The following is a 15,134-nucleotide window of genomic DNA, read 5'->3' on the forward strand; positions in this document are numbered from 1 at the left end:
GAAGGAGCCTGGCAGGCTACGGTCCATGGGGTCGCAAAGAGTCGGACACGACTGAGCGACTTCACTTTCACTTTCACCATGGTTTGAATGCACCTGCAGTGCAGTGACCCAGGTCCCCGTGGGTACTGTAGGTTTGCATGGGGTGTAGGGGAGAGGGCCATCTTCTCATCTTCATCAGAAAATATACCCTCCGGGGATTGAAGAATGACCTGGCAGGCCCAGCAAGCGGGCAGACCCAGCATGTCTGGGACTGATGAGGCGAGACAGTAAAGCTGGAAGGATGTCCTAGAGGCTTCCAGAGGCTTCTGCGGTTAGTCTTTCTCCAAAAGATCCCTGGAGAGAGCATCTGGTTTCTGGCAGTTCAGCCCTCTAAGACCTGGGCTGAATGCAGGAATTATAGCTCCCGAGCGCTTAGCGGCTCCTGGGAGAGAAAATCTTTCCCTTTTTGTTGGTACCTAACAGTGTTTTGCTTTTTTTTACTTTTATACAAAGTTTTCCTTTTTTTAATTAATAAAACATTTTGTTTAAAAAATAATACTCCGTGTGAAGAAATAACTGTAAAATGTGTATTTGTTGTTATCTTTTAATTCCTAAGTCACATCCAATTCTTTGAGACCCCCATGGACTCTACCCTGCCAGGCTCCTCTGTTCATGAGACTTCCCAGGCAAGAACAGGGGAGTGGGTTGCCATTTCCATCTCCACGAGTGTTTTTTTTTTTAACTTATTTTTAATTTTTGGCTGCATCACTTGGCATGCAGGATCTTACTTCCCTGAGCAGGGATGAAATCCGTGCCCCCTGCAGTGGACGCTCAGAGTCTCAACCACTGGACTGCCAGGGAAGTCCCTAATGAGTCTTTTCAAAAAGGGGTTTGGTGGCAGCCCTACCTCCCTGTTGGAGCAGATGGTCAGCAGGACTGGTCATGGCTATGTGCGTTCGCGGCCAGCATCGCGGGACCTGTCCCAACTCCAAGATGCCCGGATCACACAGAACATGCTCTGCCTTGCCACCCCCACGAGCCCAGCCAGGCCACCAAGCTGTCCCGGAGCCCCAGGAGGACTGGGAGAGGGGCTTGCCCTTCTCCTGAGAAGTGGGCGTCATAGAGATAATCTCATGAGATTGTTGTCCCAGATAAAGATGTCACGTAGATACTGCTTCTCTACTACCCTTGAACTTTTTAGCCTTCCCTGATCCGTCCTTTGGACTTCACAGAAACCCCGACCTGCTTCATTTTTCTATATATGGCATAGTCTGTGGTCTCACGAGACGGTAATCTCTTTGGCTCTTTGAGAGCAGGCGTCCACCTTATCCTTGAGTAGCCTCCATTGCTCTGATCTAAGCTTTTTAGGCAAAATGGTACTGGAGGGGACAGGGCCCTGCTGGAGGCCTTGGGAATGCCCAGTGGGTGGGAGCAGAGATGGGAGACGGGGGGCTTGGAGGTGGGGAAGCTAGAAACGGTCCGGCTCCAGCGGGGACAGGAGGCCCAGGTGTCCCGTGGGGAAGACAGGACCCAAAGCCGTTGTACAGGCTGCGGATCGGACACCGCCAACTGAACGGGGATCTGAGAGAGGGCTTGATTCAATCCTCTCCTTTGGCATGGACTTTGCCCGTGATGGAGGCAGGTCCCCAACTCGGGGAAGGAGCTTCTCTTGGGCTAGCAGGACCCTTGCCAACCGCAGGCCCCACCACCACCTCCAGCCCCACGGGGCAGCTGATGCCACAGCAGTCAGGGTGGTGGGGGAACATGGAGCGGGAGAATTGGATGTGACCCGCTGTCCCCACCCTTGGCCAGGACTCTGGGCCCTGGGAGCTTTGTTTATTGCTTGTGTTTAGGGAAGCAGGAAAGAGGCCCCAATCACACTAAACCCTCCCTCTGCCCGGTCTGCTAGGCCCCCAGCTGGGAGGGGGGGGGCGGTGGCTTCTGGCCAGTTAAGGGGCTCGGCCCTTGGAGCTAATTGCTCATTAAAGAGCGTTAATGAGCTTCCCACAGCCCCACCCCTGCCTGGACCAGCGAGGTGTCCCCAGGCCTCTCTGCTGTCCCCGGGGAGGGAGCAGGTCTCTCTTTCCCAGACCAGCCCCTCTGACCTCCGCTTGGTGGTCAAGTCCGACTCTGGGCCCTGCTCCACCAGCAGGTTCTGGGTCGCGGTGCCCCTCAGCAGTTAGCACCCCTCATCCTCCCGGGCCCACCCTGCCCGGGCGCTTACAATTTCTCCAGCAGGGACAGTCCCAGGAAGGCTCCGCTCCGGAGGCTGGTGATCTTGTTGTTGCTCAAGAGCCTGGAGGACCGAGGAGAACAGAGATGGGAGAAGGTTGCCTTCCATGTAAGTGGTGCCCCACTGAAGTTGTGCAAGGAGCAGCCCCACCCTGGGCTCCAGGAGACCACAGGGAGGAGCCAGCCAATAGCTCAGGCAGAATATAGTCAGCCCACTGAGCCCCAGCTTAGAAGTGTCAACCTGCCTGGGATCCCACAGCCTGGATCTGACTTGGGCTCTATATAAGCAAGCACGCCATGCTGTTTCCACCTGGAAATCACTGGGCCAAGCCCACAGCACCCCCTTCCCGGCACCCCCCTTCCCCCGATAGTTCTGTCTTGCTCGAGCCATCCGCCTTGACCTAAGGACAGTGATGGGGAGAAAAGTCTGGCAAGTAGAACAAGAAGCCCAGTAGGTGTGGGGGCAAGTGAAAGGGATTGCCCTTCCGTGGGGTCTCCATCACTCTGGGAGCTGAGGGCCTTACCAGAAGGGGACCCCTCCCTTCCCGCCCTCAAAGGCCCCCTACTCAGAGGAACACAGTGCCCATGGGTCCCTAAGCCTGTCTACAACCTTGACCAGAAACTGATGGAGTCCTGGGCCCCCGGGGGAGCTCAGGCCTCAGGCTCTGCCTCTGAGTCTTTGTTTATTTATTCGTTTGTACTGGTGGAGGCGGGAAAGGAGGCCCCAAGCTCCTGACGGAACCCACTCTGCCCACCCACTCAGTCTTTCTCTGCCAGGCTCCCTGCTGGGAGGAGAGATTTCCAGACCAGCCAAAGGGCTCATCCCTTGAGTTAATTGCTTATTAAAAAGGTTTAATGAGGGACCTTCCCTGGTGGTCCAGAGTTTAAGACTCCACGCTTCTACTATAGGGGGCGTGGGTTCGATCCCTGGTCGGGGAACTAAGATCCTACATGCCATGTGAGACCAAAAAAAAAAAAAAAAAAAAACGCTTTATGAGCCTCTCAGACCAAGTTCTTGCAAAGGGTTTCCCATCTTTGCTCTGAGCGGTGGAGAGCAGACCTGGGAAGGCCAGAGGGGCAGGCCTCCGGCCTCCTCTCCAGTGGACAGCCTCTGGGCTGGACAGTAAGAGAGAGGGCAGGGGGCAGGGACTGCGCATGAGAAGGGCTGTCGGAGCTCTGCACACAGCCTCCTGGAAGTGGGTGGGTGCACACACCAGCCCGACAGTGAGAGGATGCCAGACATCTGCGCTACTCCAAGTTCAAGGGGCACGTGGAGGACAGATGGTGGCCGGATGGAGGCATGGGCAGGAGGGGCTCTGCGGGTCAAGGGAAAGAGGTGGACAGCTTATCTCCTTCCCTGCTTTCTCCGCTCTGCAGAGAGGCCCCTCCTCCCCTCCTGGACCCTGCCTCACTGTCTCTCCATCGAGTCATCCAAAGTGACCGTGTGGACGGGTTCCAGGGAAGTGCTGTGTTTCCAAAGTGTTTCTCACACACACACACACACACACACACACACACACACACCCCTTGATATTTCTAAAAGCACATCATAGTAGTCATCAGATGAATACCTAGAACTTTCTTGAGCCCTTTTATTCTCATTTTATGGGTTTGTTCTTGTTTCATTTAGTCGCCAAGTTGTGTCTGACTCTTTTGTGATTCCACGGACTGTAGCCCGCCAGGCTCTTCTGTCCATGGGATTTCCCAGGCAAGGATACTGGAGTGGGTTGCCATTTCCTCCTCCAGGCGATCTTCCCAAGGACGGTTTTATTTCCCATTACCTATGGTGGCTGATTGTAAATAATATTGTCAGTTCTTACGGCTCTAAGCGTCTGGTGGGGCTGGGGTCGCCCCCTTGGTGGTGACAGGCTCTTGATGGTGTGAGTTTTAAATCCAAACCTGCCACTCATCATCTGCACCTCATTCCTTCATACAGCTTCAGGGTCTGAGGCTCAGAGATTGCATTAACTGTCAAAAAAGGTGAGAGGACCCCTCAGTATCCTTATGTGGGGGAGAGATCCTGAAACCAGGAGGAGGGTGAGAAAGGGCATCTGTTTCAGCCTCCCCACCCCAAGGTCTCTCCAGGGATGACTCCTGCCTGGGTCTTGGGAGGAAGACAGATTAGGATGCTGACGGGGGTGGGGGGCACAGGGAGAGGTCAGGGGTATGGAAGGACAGAGGAATGGGGAAGCCAGGTTATCACAGCCCAGAGCATCAAGGGGGAGGCCTGAGAACACTGCCAAGCTTGAGTGGCATACGGACCTGTTAAAGGGAGGGGAAAGCTGTTTTATATCCTGCAAATATATCTGTGGATCCCAGTTTAAGAAATGCTGATATTAGGAATGAAAATCTTATGCTATGAAAATACCTTCTAAGAAACAATTATCTCAAAATTATCAGCAAAAGATTTTTGTTTAAAGATTGCTGAATTGAAAACAGAAAATTTAAAAAGTCTCCAACTGAAAAAAAAAAAAGTCTCCAACTCCCAAACCCCTGATATTAAAACTCAGGATCCTAACTGGAGAAACCCATCCAGACAAGTCTAGAGGTAGTGTTGGGGAGTAGGTACCCCACATTCCCCAGACTCTTTAGCTTTTAACCCTTGAACACCTTCCACATACCCCAAATTTAACCCAGAGTTGGTCAACAGAAGTACAACACCAGCTGCATATGTAATTCAGAACGTTCTAGCAGCCACACTTTTTAAAAGTTAAAAATTAAGTTAATGTTAATAATAGACTTTACCCCAGTGCATCCAAAATGTTATCATTTCAACATGTAATAAATATGTTATTATGTATTATAAATATATGACTATATATTAACATATAATTATGTTATAAATAGAAAATATTACATATATATTTTATACACTTATATATTATAAATACAAAATAAAAATTGTATACATAGCAAAAATTATGAATGAGCTATTTTCCTCCCTTTTGTACTGTCTTGGAATCTGGTGTGCACTGTCCTCTTCCAGCACAACTTAATTCAGACCAGTCACACTGCAAGTACTCGGAGGCCACATGGGGCTGGTGACCTTAACCCTCATTCCTGACTTAGTCTGCTTGTAGCCAGCACCGCCCCGCACGAGGAAGTCTGGACTGCTGGGGAGATCCTGAGGCAGCTGGGGTGCTGTGTTCGTGTGTGTGTGTCTGTGTGTCTGTGTGCGTGTGGCCTGGGAGCAGAGCAAAGGATGGGGCCCAGTGACCGAGGCAAGGGAGGCTGAGCCTCCGGTCCAGAAGAGCTCCCTCCTGGCTCCCGCCCCCTCTGAAGCGGCCTCTGTGGGCTGGGGAGGAGAGGGAACAGCGGTGGCGTGGGAGCGGGGTTGGCTGCAGCCCACGCGGCCGGCTGGGCTAGCCCAGGGCAAATTCCCAGCCTGGAGAGTCTTGAAATGAGATTTTTTTTTTCTCTTGTGTTCAAGAATATGCTCTCCTGATCCCCCACCCTCTAAGCCACTCACAGAAGTGGGGACTCCAGGCCAACATCACTGCATCTCCCCCCTCCAATGGACCCCCTCTTGCCACATCTCCAGTTCTTGGAAAGACGTCACTGATACCATTATGGTTTAGCCCCCAAGTACCCAGAAATGGATTTTTTAGTCTTAACAACCTAGATTGGGCGGAGGAGATTTTATGTCCAGAAATGGATTTTTTAGTCTTAACAACCTAGATTGGGCGGAGGAGATTTTATGTCCATCCCAGAGTGTGGGGACTGAAATAACGGTGCCTGCAGGTTCAGTTCTTTGGAGGTGCCCCTGTGTGTCTGGCCAGGAATTTGGGACCACGTTTGGGGGAGGTAGGAAGCTGGCAGTCACAAGGCTGCTTATGGGGGTAAACGAAACACACACACACAGACATACACACACACACAGCCTCACCCATTAGGAAGCAAAATGTTCCCACCACACTCGGCTCCCACGGGAGGCAAATAGGCAGGGCGGCCCCACGCTTCTGTCCAGAGTCGCAGACACGGTGCAGTCTTGACCCCTTCTTCCTAACACCCTCAGCCACCCCGCTCTCCTAACAGTGTCGGCATCAGCAGCCTCCCCAGCCACAGCACAGGGTGCCTATGAGGTGGGCTTTCTTCCCAGCTTCCCAACCACGCCACTTGCCACTCGGGCTGGCTCAGCCCAACATCCTCAACTTCTTCCTCCCTCCCCCCCCGCCCCCGACTACCACCCAGGGTCACATTTTCACAAGAAGGGGGTCAGTCCCTGGAGGCCCCTGTTCTCTACCCCGGAATCTGAAACCTGGCCAAGGAGAGGGACACACAGCGTCCATTCCAGAACTCTCTCCACGCTCGGGTCCTATTTTAAGGAAGAGGAGCAAGCAGCGTTACTGCTAATGAGACTGGAGGCCACAGGAGCGAGTGGCTGGCGTCGGCTGGGGCCCTGTGGCCTCCGGGCAGCCACAAGAACTTGCCAGATCCCGGCCTGACGTCCAAGATGAGCCTGTAGGGGTCCCGCGGTCCCCGCTCAGTGGGGCGTGGGGCCAGCACATGCCTGCACCGAAGGGGTCTCAAACGTGCAGGAAGAGTCACACATGTCCTCCCAGCCCCCACCTGACCCAGCACACACACACACACACACACACACACACACACACACACACACACGCCATGGCCCCACGCTCTCCAGGAATCCTGAGCCTGGAATGCAGGCTGCTGCCAGGGTCCTCTGGGCTAGGAGGGCCCCATCGCCAACACCTGCTGCTGGCACCTTGGCCGTGTCTTTGGGAGACCGTCAGTGCCGGGAGCAGGGTGGTCGGTTTGCTGACGCGAGAAGGGCCCCAGGCTCATTAACTATCAATGTGAGACCATTCTCCCACCTCCCCTAAACCCCTTCCTGTGGGCACAGTACCCAGGGCCTTGGAGCATTTCCAGGCCCTCAAGGGCATCTGAAAGCTAAAAAAAAAAATCACTACTGAATATAAATGCTACAAATGTAAATGAATGAAGGTTTAACTACAGAACTACCAAATGTTGTATTATGCCAATTAGCAATCATTGTTCAGTTTCATGAAGGATGTGGGTGCAGTTTAGCACGACTGATGGGACAATGGGGCCTCCAAATGTGAGACTGCCTCTGGTCCACGGCCGGCTCTGACACACACCTTTGCCTAAAGGCTGTGAGCCTGACTGCAGGGCATAGAGGAGCTGGAGAGGACACACAGCAGTCCCAGACCTCCTGCCATCCTTCCCTTGGCCGGAAGACTGTTCGGTCGGCTCTGAACACCTACTGGTTAGGAGGTCACCCAGCTGGGGCCTCTTCTCCCCAGGCTTTAGAGGGCCATGTCCTGAGACAGCCTCTGGCCTCAGCCTTGAAGCTGAGCTGTCCAGGCAGGGCCTGAGGTCAAGGTCAAGAGGGAAAATTGTCTTGCAGTGGCTCCTCCACACGGGGCCTTCCCATGGTCCTCTTCTCTAACCTGCCCTCTTGGCAAGGGCACTGCGTCTTGGCGATCAGCAGGCAGAAACCAAGAAACTGAAGAAGGCGAACCTACAACTGTTCATGGTGGGTAGTTGATATGCTTTGAGGGGATGCGGGAGCCCCCAGCACTGGAATTGAGTCTGTTATAAGCATTTACCCCTGGGCGTCCACTCACTCATTAGTCAATCCTACATGAACACCTACTGTGTGCTGGGCCCTGGGGGACACATCAATCCTACATGAACACCTACTGTGTGCTGGGCCCCAGGGGACACACCAATCTTCCATGAACACCTACTGTGTGCTGGGCCCTGGGGAACACACCAATCCTCCATGAACATCTGCTGTGTGCTGGGCCCTGGGGAACACACCAGCGCTGCAAACACAAATGAGACCTGGCGTCTACCATTTCCCACTCAGGGAAGGTGGAAGAAGGTGTGTCAGATAGGGTGGACTATTTGTTTAGCTGTGTCCACCCGGTTTCAGGAAGCTGGGAACTTACTCCCAATCACACTTCCTGCAGACACGGCCTAAAATCTCACCACTGGGGACTCAGATTTTTAGGCAAAGAAAGTGGGGTTTTTTTAAAAATACAAATAAACCTGAAAGGATCTGTTATCAGTCTTTCATACCTAAGTATCAGTTAGTCCTTTAATCCTTCCACTCCAGAGACTCTCCTTGGGAACTTGGGAGGCTCCACTTCTGCCTGCTTTGTGAGCCTGTATCCAGCCTCCACAGTGAGACTGCAAGGCCCCTGAGGGCAGAGACCAGCTCTCTATGGCCTCCTGGCACGGGAGGCCAGACACACAGCACATGCGACTGGCGGACTGGGCGGGTGGGTATCTGGTGGGGCAGAGCTCCAGGTGAAGTGGGGGTGGTCCGTGAACCCCCAGTTTTCCCAACTCAGGAGGCAGTTTCCTCTTTGCCCCCACTTCCCCACCAAGTCCTCTGTGCAGTGATGTTGCCCAGTGGTCCCCTAAGCACACGTGTATCAGCGTGGGTGGGTGCCCCCACGTGGAGGAAGCGGATTGGTTATCTCCCTGCCTGGACCCCAGGGAGGACGGCTCTGATTGGTCAATGTGGGAACAGGGGGTTGACCAGGACCTGGAGTCAAGGGATCAGGCTGGGAGTTGGGTGACCTTGGGCAGGTCAGCTGCAATTGGGGGTGCTTTCTTAGGAAAAGAAGGGTCTGGACTGGAAACGCCCACTCCTCAGTGTGACGGCTTTTCCCACCCTGAGTCTCCTGAAGTCTAGAGTTTCTGCTCCAACACACAGCTCCCAGCAGGCGAAGCGCCCTGGGGGCGGGGGGCCGGAGCGGGAGGGAGAGAAGCCGGAGGTGGGGGCTCTCGACCTCCTCTTTGCTTTCCAGCTGGGAGACGTCTGGGCCCTCGAGCTCAGGCTGGAACTCCCTCCCGGGCTGCTCCCTCCAGCCGGTTCCTTGCTCCTCCGTGACAGACTGTCCCCTGCCCCTCACCTGGCCCCATCCATCTTGCACACCCCTGTCTCCCCCAGCCGGCCTCTCCCCACTCCCAGGGCTGGGAAAGCGATGTCCTGGGAGGCTGCCGGGCGTTAGCTACACTTCGCAGTGTCTCTGCTCCCCCACCCCCATCACCCAGTCCTAAAAGCAAAGGAATGTTCTGGAGTTTGGGAAGGATGGGGGCCCCCCGGAGGAGGAGGAGGGAGGAAGGGGAGGAGGCAGCTTTGTCCTGTCAGTGTCTGAGCTCTAAATAGAACAGAGCGGCTGGGCTGGGGGAATGAAAATAAACAGCCCCTCTGAACAGCCCTGTCTTAGCAGTCAACCGGATTTTCCCTCTGGTTCCCCAGCCCAGGGCCATTTCCCTCCCCTCCCCTCCCCTGCTCTCTGTCTGGGCCCCTGGAGGCCAAGGCTCTACCGCGGGAGTGTGGGGGGCAGTGAAGGGGGGGGTCTCAGTCCAGGCTGTGTGGCCTTGGGGAACTTGCCTCCCCTCTCTGGGCTTTTGGGGATGACATGCTTGCCAGAATGGAAGCATGGAGATCAACTCAGAGGTGGCTGGAACTTTTTCTCCTTCAGGAAAGAGTTCTTACCCCCAATGACTCCCATGTGGCATAAACTTAGGAACATTCGCTCCCTTTAAAAACATGACCCCAAATTTAAGGGTCAATTTATGGTGAGGTTCAAATTACACTGGTTTGCCTGTGCCTTTGGGGAAAATTCTCAGACTCACCAGGACTGAGGATGCATCCCAGCCCACCTCCCCATCCCCTGAAAGCCCAGCCCAGAGGGGTGAGCCATAGTAGCAAAAACAGACTTCCTTGGGGGGGGGGGGGCGGTCAGGAGTGTCTGGGTTCTTGCAAAGGGTTCTGAATAATTCTGTAAATAACCCATTCTGAGTCCTGGCCCCACTCGGGGATGAATTGGGGTTGAATTTTAGGTCCACCATCTCGGGTGCAAGAAGGACTCAACCCAGGAAGCATGGATGGCTCCGCTGTCTGCCTAGTGCTTCTGAGGTGAGACCCTGGGCCCTGCACCTACGGGTTCCTAGCATCTTCAGGAAGGGCTGACGAGTCCTGGAACCTGGGCTCTGGTGGCCTCCAGCAACTCCGGGAGGCACATGGATTTCTTCTGGGCCCCTCACTTCGGACAAGCGGGGGGTCCCAGAGCCCCCCTGAGGGGAGAGTGTGCTGGAGTCCCCAGCCTCTTCCCTCCTTTCCTTCCTTCCCTCCTTTCTCCTCGCTCCCTCCCCCTCCCCCTTCTCTCCCGCACAAAAGCTCTCTGTACACAGCCACTTCCTCTGGCTGCTGTCTCTGAGCCCAGACCTTATGAGAACCATATGGGGGAAAGAGGGTGGAAGGGAAGGGGGTGGGGAGGCCGCGTGGGCCCGCCCCTCCAGCCAGCATCTCTCCCCTCCCCTCGGGGCTCCTTGCAGGCCGTTGGCACACTTTGCCCCCAGCTCCCCCTAACTGGACCCCACAGCTGGGGCCAGGGGCGCTGAAGGGAGGGCACTCAGGGATAGGGGATCAGGGGAGGGCTGGGAAGGGGCCTCCCTGCCCCATGGTGCTCTGAAGACCACCAAACTCACAGCCAAGGGCCCTCGCCACCGCCAGGCACATCTGCATGGCCCAGGCTCCTTCTCTCCTGTGGGGGCAGCCTATGTGGTGGGCAACCCTCCAGACTGAGTGGATGAGGGTTCATCCCCTGTCCCATGCCTGCCTCCCATCCCCACCCAGCCTGGGAATGTTCCCAGGTCAAAGGGGCCTGGGTCCTGCTGGGAAGGAACCCGGTTTTCTAAATCAGCCTTTGTGTCCTTTGGCTTCCAAGTCCAGCCAGGTGAACACACTCTCTCACCTGAAAGGAACACTAGGGGAACCCCACCAGCTAATCCTGATGCTGGCATGAGCCAGCTAAACTGTGAGGCTCTGGGCAAGACGTGGCCTTCACCCATCTGGCCTCAGTTTGCTCAGCTGTCAGATGTTCATGTAGGGGCTGGACCCCTGGTCTCTAAGGCTCTTTTCGGCTCAGGGGCCCAGAAACTCATGACCCTGCCTGGTAGGTATCCTCTGAGGGCCTGCTCAGAGGTCCTGGGAGGTCCTCATCGGAGATTTCCTTCTAGAGTTATCCATTATCAGTCTCTTCGTGGAATCCCTGAACAACCCCCTTCACTCTCCCCATCTCCGTAACTCCCAGAGCCCAGAATCAGAGGGCAGGCCCATCAGCTGCTGCCCAGGGGTGAGTAGGGGGCTCACAGTGGTCTGTGTCTCCATCCCCTGCCTGTGATAAGCCACTCCCCCCAAGAGAACTTGCCCCTCAAGGGAGGCCCATAAAGGCTCCTGCTCTGGGCTGGGGGTGGGGTGGGGTGGTGGGGACATGCCCACAGCTGCCCCCTGGACCAGCTGTGAGACTAGGGGGTGGGGTGGGCAGATGGATCAGGAAGAAAGCCAAGAGTTCTACTTTCCTGGAAAAACTGCGAATGAAAATCCATTAGAGGAAAGAAAAAAAAAAAAAAAAAGCCAAGGGTGGAGAGAGGGGCCTGCAAAACAGAAGGCAGGACTGCAGATAACAGAGTGGGGGCGGAAGGGTTTTCCCGGAGGTGAGTGGCTCTGTTGACAGGGTTGCCCCTGATCAGCCTGGAGGTTGGCTGCAGACGGGCACCTTATCTAGCACTTTCTCTGCCTGGAGAGCCTGCCAGGCTTCCCAAGGTAGAGGCCTGACTTTCCCCCTGCCTGCCCAGGACCCACATGGGCAGGGCAGTGTGTGGAGGGAACTGAGAGCTGGCAGCCCATTCTGGAGGAAAACAGGGGAGGAGAGAGGGGAAAGCTATAATGCAAAGGCTACTGGCCCGAGTCCATTGTCTGTCCTAGGTCATGGGCAGAAAGGGGAAAGGAGAAATTTTGGGGGGGGGGGTGGAAATAATAAAGGAGGGAGGCATTTGGGAGGGTGTGAAGGTTTCTGTGCTCTCTGCCTTCCTTTGCTGCCAGACTGGAGTGGCTGAAGCCCCTTCCCAGCCCTTCTTCCCTCAATATGCATGCTGGCTAGGGATGGGTTTACTGGGGGGACCGAGCCCCCAGAAGAGAATCTGTGCCCAGCTTCTGCTGAAGGAGAATGTGGGCTCTTTTCTTTTAGAAGCTTGGGGGACGGGCTGCAGTCTGGATCCGGATTAGGTGAAGTCCGTGGGGTGGTCTCTGAAGCAAGTGTCCATGGCTGGTCCCAGTATCACCCCAGAGCGGGCTGATGGGCCAGCGGGCTCTCAGGGGCTGCTCCAGCTTGGCCTGCCCTGCCTCTTGTCCCTGCAGAGATGTCTAGCCTGGCTGAGGGGTGGGAGACTGTTCTTTGGAAGGTATCTTAAGCCAGGTAGGTCAGTGGCCTGGGACAAAAGGTGGGCGGCCCTTCCTCTGGGGATGGTTAGGGATGGGAAGGTGAGCTAGGGATCCTGTTGACTGCCAACCTGTCCTCAGATCTTTTTACCCAGCATCTCTCTTGCTGAGAATGTATCTTCTCACCCCACTCTGTCTCCTTGGAGTGGCGTCCACAGGAATTAGCCATGGCTGGAAAGCATTAGTTGCCAAATCATTCTAAGATGTACTGCAAAACCACGTTTAATGTTTTTCCCCTTCTTTCTGCTGTCAGTATGTTAGGATGCCCTAATCTCAGCAGATGTGTGTGAGCAGGGCTGAAAGATCCAGGGCAGACGCACACACACCCCTCTTGGAGCTCAGTTCTCATCACCCAGCGGGGACTCACACAGACATACTGGCCCAACCATTCCACACAGCAAGCATTTTTCTCCTCCAGAACTGAGTGGGCTGGGGAATGCCCAGGCCTGTCTGGACACTTCCACACCAGTGGACTCTCAGGGGGGTGGGAATCAGCTACCACAGCTGTCTTCCCAGGCCATGGCCCCATCCCCTGAGCGGCGGGAACCCGGTAGAGAGCAGAGAGACACGGCTTCCACCCCACTAACACACACAGGCACACACACACCCCAGGCTAGGCGGCCAACGTCAGAGGCTGACCAGTCGTGTCCTGTCAGGAAGCGCACAGCCTCTGAACTCACCCAACCAGAGTCGTTACTGTATTGTTCTGGACACAATCGGATAGACCCTGAGCCAGCTCCCAACTCCAGGGCAAGGGGCGGTGGGGAAACGGTCGCCACCGGGGTCAGGAGGACAGGGAAGGGGAAGTGGCTTGGAGGCTGGGTCTAGGACAGGACAGGAAGGGGCCGCCGCCAGGGCCGGAGCCCCCACTCCACGGCGCGCGTGGAGCTCCGAGCACGTGGTCCCCGCAAGAAATCGCGGCGGTGGGGAGCGGTCGCTAATTCTCCTGCGGGGTGCCGGGATCTCGGACCCCCATCGGGGAGGCTGGGGGTTGGGTTGTGGCGCGGCGGGCAGAGCCGGTTGCCAATGAGGGCTTAATAAGGCCCGGGCTGAGAAGGGAAACGGGACGACGGAGGGAGGTTGGGAGGCAGCCTCCTTCCCCTCCGCCAGGTTTCTTTTTCTGCAGTCTGTGCGCGAAGTCAATCGAGAAACGGCCACACTTCGTCTTCATATCCGAGGAGGGACAGAGGAGGAAGGGATGCAGGACTAGGAGCACAGGTCAATTCACAGATGCGCGCGGCGGGACAGGGGCTCAAGAGGAATCGGGACGCCGGGGGGTCTCGTTCACATCAGAAGCGCCTGCACCCCAAGGATAGGCATTTTTCCGAACCCACCCTCCTGACTGAGCTAGAGAGACGGGCTGCAAGCGGGGCTGGGAGGTTCCGGGGTCGGATGGGGCGCCCCCATCTGGAGGATCCAGGCCCGCAGGGTGAACCCGGGCAACTCCCCCAGTGCGGCCAGGGAAGCGTCCGCGGTGGTAACGACCACAGGCACCTACTGGGCCGCGGGCGTCGATCTCCGCTGAGCCTTCCTACCATTCTACCCACCTCAGGTCCCCGAAGTCCGCAACACCAGCCCCGGCTAGAAAGCCAAGGGGTCTGGGCGTCCCGCCAGCGCGCGTTCCCCTTCACCTGTGCAGGTGAGTGGGAGCACCGCGGTGCCTCTCTTTGGGGTGCATCCGTCCCCAGTGCTCCTTCCTCCCTCCTTCCACGCCTGGATCCCTAATCTTTCCTCTGCTTCTCCCAAGCCTCCCTTCTCGGCTTCTGGACTCAGGCCTGAAGTCTCTCAAGTGGTGGCATCGTCTCTGTCCCCCATTCCCCAGTCCTCCCGTCTGGTCTCCTGTCGTGCCCTCGTCGGGACTGGGGCCCGGCCGGCCCGAGTAGGGTACTCACAGGGTAACGGTGCTGTTCGGCAGAAGGCCGGGATCGGGAGGCTCCGGGAGGTCCCCGCCGCCGCACACCACCCTCCTGCGCGCCGGGTTGGGGGCGCCGCCGCTGAGCCCCTTGGGCCGCTCCCCCGAGCACTTGCAGCTGCGAATGGGGACCGGGCAGCCGGGCGCGCCCCGAGTCTCGGGCGTCAAAAGCAGCAGCCACGGCAGCAGCAGCGGCAGCAGCAGGCGCGCGGGCGCCTCCCGCATCCTGCGTCCCGCGGCGCCCATCAGCCCATCGCCCCGCGGGGACCCACAGCGCCAGGGCCCGTCTGCGCGCCGGCCGGAGGGATCCGGGCGGGCGGGAGGCGTGCTCAGCGGGGGCCCGGGGCGCCCGAGGGCGGGGCGGGGGGCCCTGGGCGGAGGCGAGCCCCGGGGTCCCCGCCGCCGCGCCCCGGGGGCATGTCCGGCGAGCGCCCCGGCGGGGAGGACGCGGGCGCGGCTGTCAGCGAGGCGCGGGCGGCCCCCGGCGGCGCGGCCTGACTCTCGGCGCCGTGCGCCTGGGCCGGATGAGGCCGGGCCCCTCCGCGTCGCCTGCTCGCTCTGCGCGGGGCTGGGACCTAGCGGATCGCGCCGGGCTCCTGCCGCCGCCGCCGCCGCTCCGTGCCATGGATGGAGGCAGCTCGGCGCGGCGCCGCTGCCGCCGCCTCCAGCCCCCGCCCGCCCTCCCGAGAGGGCGCCCTCCCCTCGCCAGCTCGTCCGTCCGCGAGG

The 15,134-nt window shown here is 57.2% G+C and overlaps 1 protein-coding gene across 1 annotated transcript in view; it reads right to left on the reverse strand.

The window, feature by feature from the left end:
• The window catches only part of ADGRA2 (adhesion G protein-coupled receptor A2), a 36,225-nt gene extending 21,177 nt beyond the window's left edge, over nt 1-15,048 (reverse strand). The window contains exons 1-2 of the mRNA XM_020894805.2: nt 14,389-15,048; nt 2,204-2,275 (exon numbers count right to left, since the gene is read on the reverse strand). Coding sequence (XP_020750464.2) covers nt 2,204-2,275; nt 14,389-14,654 — 338 coding nt within the window. The 5' untranslated portion in view covers nt 14,655-15,048. The remainder of the gene's footprint in view (nt 1-2,203; nt 2,276-14,388) is intronic.
• Nucleotides 15,049-15,134: the final 86 nt, after the last annotated feature.

Source organism: Odocoileus virginianus, chromosome 32, assembly GCF_023699985.2.
Source record: "Odocoileus virginianus isolate 20LAN1187 ecotype Illinois chromosome 32, Ovbor_1.2, whole genome shotgun sequence".
In the NCBI taxonomy this organism is placed as follows: domain Eukaryota; kingdom Metazoa; phylum Chordata; class Mammalia; order Artiodactyla; family Cervidae; genus Odocoileus; species Odocoileus virginianus.